Source organism: Populus alba, chromosome 18 (assembly GCF_005239225.2).
Source record: "Populus alba chromosome 18, ASM523922v2, whole genome shotgun sequence".
Classification (NCBI taxonomy): domain Eukaryota; kingdom Viridiplantae; phylum Streptophyta; class Magnoliopsida; order Malpighiales; family Salicaceae; genus Populus; species Populus alba.
In genome coordinates this window covers 11,868,512-11,876,263 of record NC_133301.1, presented here as the reverse complement: position 1 = coordinate 11,876,263, position 7,752 = coordinate 11,868,512, and the positions used below count along the sequence as shown (strand labels likewise).

Genomic DNA, 7,752 nt, shown 5'->3' with positions numbered 1-7,752 from the left:
ACTCATAATTCTTTATGATTCGTCTCAATTTGGAAATTACGATCCATTAATGTTGAAACCAAATTTCATGGTGGGTTGTGCCTGTAATTTACTCCTCTTTCCTTTTATGGAGACATGGGCCACGTGGTGTTGGTGACAGATGGATGGGTGCTGTCTTATTTCTTGTGTCTTGTACATTGTACACCCGTTCCAGTCCTTTCGCCACCTCCTGCAATAACGCCGGTTTCTTTTTTTTCTCGTAGGGATATAATAATATATATATTAAAATAATATTTTTAATTTTTTAAAATTTATATTATTTTTAAAAAGAATACATCAAAAAATATAAAAATATAAGAAAATAAATAACTTAGAATAAAAAATAAAATATTTTTAAATTACAAAAATAAACGGCTGAAAAGCAAAGAGGTTGCGGCGGTTTAAACCTATACCCATCGTGTTAGCTAGCTAGCTAGCTAGCAGAAAAGAAGAAACTCTCCTGTGGGCTATTAGAATAATAATCATCTTCTCCTAGCTAGAGCTAAATTATGTGTATAATTTGCAGAAGTCAATCTGTATTATTGAAAAACATGACAAATGCAAATTTTCGAACAAAATGAGCAGCAACACTCCATCACCAGCATACAAAACAATCCACGTAAACACATCTTTCACGAGAAAGGAAATTCTCGAGCAGTCGGATTCTTGGAATTTGGCAAGAAACCAGTCTGTCCATCCCAAGCACGAACTCAACTCCCCTAGTTATCTTCTTGAGATTTTGCCATGTAAAGGGATAAGTTGAAGCTCTGTTTAAAAAAATTAATTTCATCGATTAAGTTGCTAGCACCTTGCGAGATATCACCATCAATGGCTACCGCTGAATTATTGTGGGGGGGATAAAATAAAATGAGAAGAAAAAAAAACCTATAACAGGAGGAATGCCTCATTTTTATTAATCGTGGTCCACGTAAATAATAAATATTTATATCTATGACAAAATACTATAAAATCCTATGGCAAAAAAAAGAAGCATATAAAAGAACTTAATAAAAGAAAAGTGAGACATTGCTGCCTAAAGATTCCGTTAATCTATCAACATCTCCCTCTTCTCTAAACTGCTTTCTTTTCCTTTTTACCCCTCTCTGCCGTTTTCACCGTCCGCCAAAAACAGTCGACCATATTTACAACTCTGTCCAACATAAACAAGGGATTGCCAACGCTATCCATTCTCTCCCTATCTCAGCCATGAGTGCCCCTGGTTCACAACCCATCGACCACCACTCTGATGCTACTTGGCAGCCAATCACCGTGGCTACGGCTGTCAGAATCGGTATCAGGCTCGAGCCGGATGATCGCGGATTCGTTGGCGCATATAGGTAGCTGTAATTTGAGCTGGCGCATGCTTGGAACCAATACGTTGTCGGTCCATTCTTCTAAGCCTGTTCGGGCTAACCATATCCCGCCAACAATTTTTTCCAGTGCCTCGTCTTGGATTTCAATCTGCATCTGATTGCTGAAGATGGTCGAAAACTTCTTGGTTATAGAATTTGAAATGTCGTGTCTAATGGAGCTGAAATCTGCATGTTTGAAGACAATGTGGTCGTCCACTAAATTGAGCAGCTCTTTAGAGACCGATGAAGTTGCAGACGTCAACAGCCTGTTATTGAGGGCATCTTCATCTTCATGATCAACTGTAAGATCACTTGAGTTGTGTGAGCCATCTGCTTTATCATCCCCTGTGTCAGCAGCTTCATTCAAGTCGAATGCTAGTGCTGTTCCTAAGTCCTTCCTTGGCTTTGCCGACCTCTCTTCATCGTGAAGCCAATTGGCTCGGCGCTTTGCTGTTCTCTCAGACAGGGTTAGCCTTAATTGCCAACCTCCGCTAGCCAAACTCGCAAGCTTCTTCTCATCCAGCGAAATGCCGTTTGATAGGAACTTGAGATTGTCTGGTAAGCGATTTGCTGTCAGAATGAATATAACATTACCAAGACTGATTTCGCGGCCAAGGGAATCGGCAATACGACCTCTCTCCATAGCCCGCTTTATGCTCCCTCTAACAAGCATATCCGCTTCATCAATATCCTCTAGTATGATTACTGAGAAGGGGTTCCTTCTAACTGCCTCTGCTATTCGATCGAGCACAGTTTTACCACGGAAACTCACTACAGATTCCCCATCCTCACGCCATGAACCAAGACAAACCATTATTGGATCTGCCCCGCAAACAAGCTCTGAAAGAGCAGATGCCATCTTCTTCTTGCCAGCCCTGTCAGGACCAGTGAACAACAGCCAAATGTCACCCTTTGATCCGGTGCTCCGACCTTTACCATGACCCAATTTGCATTGTGTCACTGTTGTAGCCACTGCAGATGCTGCATCCCGTTGCCACCAAACCTTTTCCAGAAGACCCTTGAGGAGTTTCTTGAACGAGTCAGCATCTAACTTGCTGAGAAGTTTGACGCTGTGCAATTCATTGAAATTGGGTCGCGGCTCAGAAGGTACACAGCTTAAAAAGTCCTTGGTACGGTCCTCGTGTTCTTTTTCAGGAGTCCCCTCAACAACCTTCGGTCTACCAAGAACCAGGTCTGTTCTCACAGGGCTTCCAGGCGGAGTGGTTGCCCGTCCAGCTGGTTGGCTTGGCAACAGATTTGGGTTGAACACAAGGGTTCTGTCCGGCTTTTTATTTAAACTTAACTTGGGCTGGAAAGGTTGGCGAGGAAGCAGGTTATGATTATGTAAGTTCGTCATTGAGAGAGCAGGTTGGGCAATTCTTTCAGATCCAAGATTAGGTTGATGATAAGCAGGATGAAGATGCAAGCACCTATCGTGCCAGTTCTTCTGCAACTCCAGTCTCTTCTGCTTCAACATCAGTTCTTGATCCTTAGCCTGCATGATATCACAGCGACAATATTAGTTTCATTGTTGAACTTTTGATTTTAGCACTTAAAATGAGAAAAAAGAATCTTATTTCGCCAGTACAAGTTTGCAGTTCACTTTGAGGTTTGAGCTAACTTACCACTGTCTGATCAGATGACTTAACATCACCATCTTGAGGCTTTGCATTTCTCAACCATAGTGGCAGTGGTGGCTGAGCTGATTCAGATTTGACTTCTGAAGATTTCTCAATCTCCTTCGGTACAATTTTTGCTAGCTCTTGCTCATAATTCCGCATGCAATCAGGGCAGCAGCTCATTCTTCGAGCAGGATCCAAGTTCTCGGAGAGACACCTTGGCGGAGCAATAGTCACAGATGGAAAACCCTTCAGTGGTGATAGAGACTCGACTGAGCTGCTAAGGATTCCATTGGTTCCAAGCCTACACATCGACAAATATGTAAATGATTTAATCATAAGTAACAGAAAAAAGAATGATTAATCACAATTATTCTCTGGACGAAGGACTATATAAAAACTAATCCTTAAACTAAAGGAGGATTTTATTCCTTAAGCCAGGTGCAATTCAGATGTCAGAATTCTCCGAAACCTCCACTAGTATGCAACTTTCTGAACGAACAGACAAAAAATCCCAATTTGTAGATCAGTATATAGAACTCAACTTGGAATATATTTTCCGAAAGTCCAGATATCAAACAATCCACAACACAGCAATTTCCGAAGGCATCACACATTGAAGATGTAAGAACATCTCCAGTTTTCCACCATATCCTCTGGCTAACGCGTAAGTTAAGCTAATGAATGAAAAAGTATAGCTCCAAAAATAGCAATAACAGCACATATACCTAGGAAACATCCCTGGAAGAGGTGCTCTAGCAGCAATTGGCACAGCCTGCAGATCCCAATCATTTTCCATTGAAGGATGATAGACTTGGCATCTCAAATATGTCTCACAAGTAGCAGTCCCAATCAACCAAACCTTCCCACCACCACTCCCCTCTCCAAACCTCCCCAAAAGCTTCCTCATCTCCTCCACAGCCGACCGCCCAATATCTGACACAGTCTGCTGCTGCTGAACCCCACCAGAACCTGCAAAGCTCACTTGCTGCTCAACAAGCCATTTCAAATCCCCCATATTAAGAATCACCCCACCACCATCCATATTCCCTATCCGGGTCTCAATCAACCCCCCTAATTCCACAATCCTCGCCGCTACCTGTGCTTTATCCAAAAACTCATTTTCTAAATGAATCACATGAACATTCTTTAACACCCCATCTCCTACTTCTTTACTCTCTATTCTCTTCAAAACCTCCTTCACTACCATCTCTGGCTCTGATTCACCTACCAAAACAGGATTCTTCTTCTTACTCTTGGACAAAATAGCAATAACCTTCTTAACCTCCTCATTTCTTGGTGCACCAGATTGACCGACACTCCCTTGTTGCAATCTTGGATTCATATAAAAATTCCTATTAGTAACAGGAACAGGAACAGGAACGGCCATAGCTCCTGGAGCACGAAACCCCAATCCAATCCCAGAGTTAGCAGCAGGATTCGAATTCGAAGAAGCATTCAAAGATTGCTCAATTGCTGCCTTAACAGCTGGGCTCGAAAAGCTAGCTTCCCTCATAACTCTACTAACACTTGGATCATCAAGAATTGATATAATCAACTGCTCCAGCTCAACTTTGACAGCCAAAAGTGGTTGTTGCTGCTGTTCAGGGCACCCTCTTCGCTGATGAGCCTGAGCACGCTTTAGTGCAGCCATTAAGGCATTGGAGATTGGTGGGTCAAGGCCAGGACTAAGGTTTTGTGCAGTAGGGAGGCGTTCGAGGGCAACAGTAAAGCAGAGCTCAAGAGCTCTGCACTGAAGAGGATGCGAAGAATTAGGGTGTGATTTGATGCATGCTTGACGGAGGAAACCAGATGGGGAAGCTAACAGTGTTGCCGCCACATGAAGTGGTGTTGTCTGACCATGGTTACGGCGGCTTGCTTCGGCAATCGAGTGGTTCAGTACACTCGCCGCCTCTGGTGTCAGAGTTTGCTGGATGGTGCTAAGTCCAGCTCTCATTTCTTGAAAACCAGGAACAAAAGTCTTCGTCAAATTCAAACTCTGTATTGAGATGAATTCAAGAAGGAATGAAGAAGCTTTCTTTCTTGCAAGTTCTTTGTTTTCCGGGAGTGGGGGATGTAATCGCTAAAGACAAACAACAGGGGTGGTTTGGTTTTGGTTTGTCCAAATGGACAAATTGGCTTACAATTCTCAGGTGGAGAGGGAGGGATGAGGAGATTATCAAACAAGAAAGAAGTAAATAAAAATAAAAAAGAAGCTATCTTTATAATTCCCTTTTATCTAACAGCAAGGCTCTAATGGCAGGATCTACTATCAATCCATCCATCCATCCATCCATCCATCTCTTTCTTGGCTTCCCCTTTACTTGCTTTGAGTAGTTTGTTTTGTTTTGCTTTTTTTCTCACTTTCTCACTCACATAAAAAGCTACATAAGAGAATTCAACGCGAAAACGAAAGATCGGATCCTCCTCTTCACAATGACCATCGATCCCTCTTTCTCTCTCTTACTCACTGAGCTCTTTCCTATCTCTATCCATCTGATGATGCCGCTGCTACTGATGATTCATTAACAAAAAAAAAAATATCCCATCTCAAATATACCAAACAATGTTAAATAGTAATTAAATATTTAAATAATACTAAACAAATAAGACCGACCAGGAAAAGTAGAAAGTAGCAGTGGCAGTAAATTAGTGTTAGGGGGGCAGATAGATGCATGATTTTTTTTGTTTTTATTGTGAAAAGCATAGAGAAAGAGAATTTCTGGAGAGTAGAGAGAGGGGTGGGGATGTAGTACCATCAGTTACAAAGATTTCTGTAAAATGCTATCTGGGCCCTCTCTTTTAGTGCTTGCGTCATCTTTCGTTACTTCCTTTTTTCTTTTTCTTTTTTATTGTAGTTTCCTAATTCCTTTTTAATTATTTTATTTTTCAGTCCATTATTAGATTGATATTCAAGATTTAACTGGCTGGAATCTTAAATTAAATTAAAAAATTAATTAGATGAAATCTCATTCTATCTAAACAAGTTTTTAATTATGATTCAATATAATTATTTTTTTTAAAAAATATTTTTAAAAATACTAAAATGACCTTTTTAATAAAAATAATATACTCAAATTAATTTAAAAACTCATAAATTAACTCAATAATTTAACAACTTAATTATTTTCAAGTTAATCTCTAAAGCGAGTAGCATGGTTTTTTTTTATAGAGGGAGAAAATGAAGAGTAAGAAACACTATTTTAGAGATTGTTTGTTTTTTATTTTTAAAAAATATTATTTTAATAAGTTTTTTAAATAAAATATACCTCTTTTTTTTTTTTTTGTAAAAAAAAGGATATTTATTAGTAATATATTACTGTTAGATTATATTACTTTAATCCATCAGATTGACTGCCCCTTTTTGTTATCTATTTTGTTTCTTGTATACTAGAATGAATCCTGGGACCAAACATCCGATCACACCATCCTGCAGCGCGTTTTCACACGTTCCAATAAATCGTTGAAACTTAAGCGCGTGTTCACACCCGTGTTGATGTGGAGTGAAATTGGAGGTGTGAAGCACTCTCAACTTTCTATCTTTATTTGCCTTTCAACCATTTTTTATGCTTTTCACACGCAACCGCTGCAAAGGCATCGCACGGCTTCTACCTCTTCACTAGTTATTTTAATAGTTACTTTACACGCGTTTGTCTGTCGATTAGATATTTTTATATTAAAAAAAAATTGTATAAACAAGTTTTTCTTTATGTGTTTTTATAAACTTATCAATTGTATATAAAAAATTGTATAAACAATTGATAAGTCTATCATAACCATATTTTTATATAAAAAAAAATGCTTTAGATATTTTTGTTCTTTATAAAAATCTTGATAAATTTATCAATTGTCTTAAGAAATCATCTCAAAAATCAAAATCAACTAAAATACAAAAATATTTCCAAGATCAAATTTGATTTTTAAGAACCTTCAAAATATAAAAACATTTAATGTGAACTATTTTCATCAAGTTGAATTATTTGATGCTATAAATTATTTTAACCTAAAATTATATTTTTCTAGTTTGGTTTTTTTTCTTTTAATTCTATCTTTAATTAACAAATTTGATCTAATTATTTTTTTAATTTAGTTTAAAAAAGATGTAAAGGGCTTTTTTTTTTTTAAAAAAAATAGTAATTCACTATACAAAGTTAGAGAATAAACAGTGAAGTGTGTGCAGTAAAAAATAAAGTAACGTCTTTTATATTTTTAGTAATACTCAAAAGTCTTTTGCCCTCTTTCCCATCTCTATTTAACTATCTTTGACAATCTCTCACTTAATATATATAAATTGTATATCCAGACACACCCATGTATTATACATATTGGAGTAAAATAATGTTATTACATTAACACATAATTTTTGTAATTACTATATATATATATATACACTATATAGTTTATCTCTAAATAAAACACTGAATCATTGTGCATATACTATATAGTTTATCGCTAAATAAGATATAAATATGGTTATGATAGAGGAGGGGTATTTTAAAACATCATGAAGCTATTGAATTAAAGTAAATGCATGTGCTTCGCTTGTACTTTGCTTGGGTGGGAGAGGGGCGAGGGAAGTAAATATATAATCTTTTATTATGAAAAGTGAAACATGACCTCATTTAACCTTTGTCTTCCATGATGATAATTATTACAGGTTTCAATATTCGTGTCCCTTAAGCAAAACCACAGTGTGGGAATATGTTGACTATGATAAATATTTCCTCCGTGAAAAGGTGATCTAATGATTCAAAATAAATAAA

General features: G+C 37.6%; 1 protein-coding gene across 1 annotated transcript; it reads right to left on the bottom strand.

The window, feature by feature from the left end:
- Positions 1–911: 911 nt before the first annotated feature.
- Positions 912–5,534, bottom strand: LOC118034255 (protein SUPPRESSOR OF MAX2 1). The gene is made up of 3 exons (XM_035039494.2): positions 3,718–5,534; positions 2,996–3,293; positions 912–2,865 (listed from the first exon to the last, which is right to left on the bottom strand). The coding sequence occupies exons 1-3, from the start codon at positions 4,944–4,946 to the stop codon at positions 1,240–1,242; spliced, it is 3,153 nt and encodes a 1,050-aa protein (XP_034895385.1). The 5' UTR covers positions 4,947–5,534; the 3' UTR covers positions 912–1,239.
- Between the last annotated feature and the right edge of the window lie 2,218 nt (positions 5,535–7,752).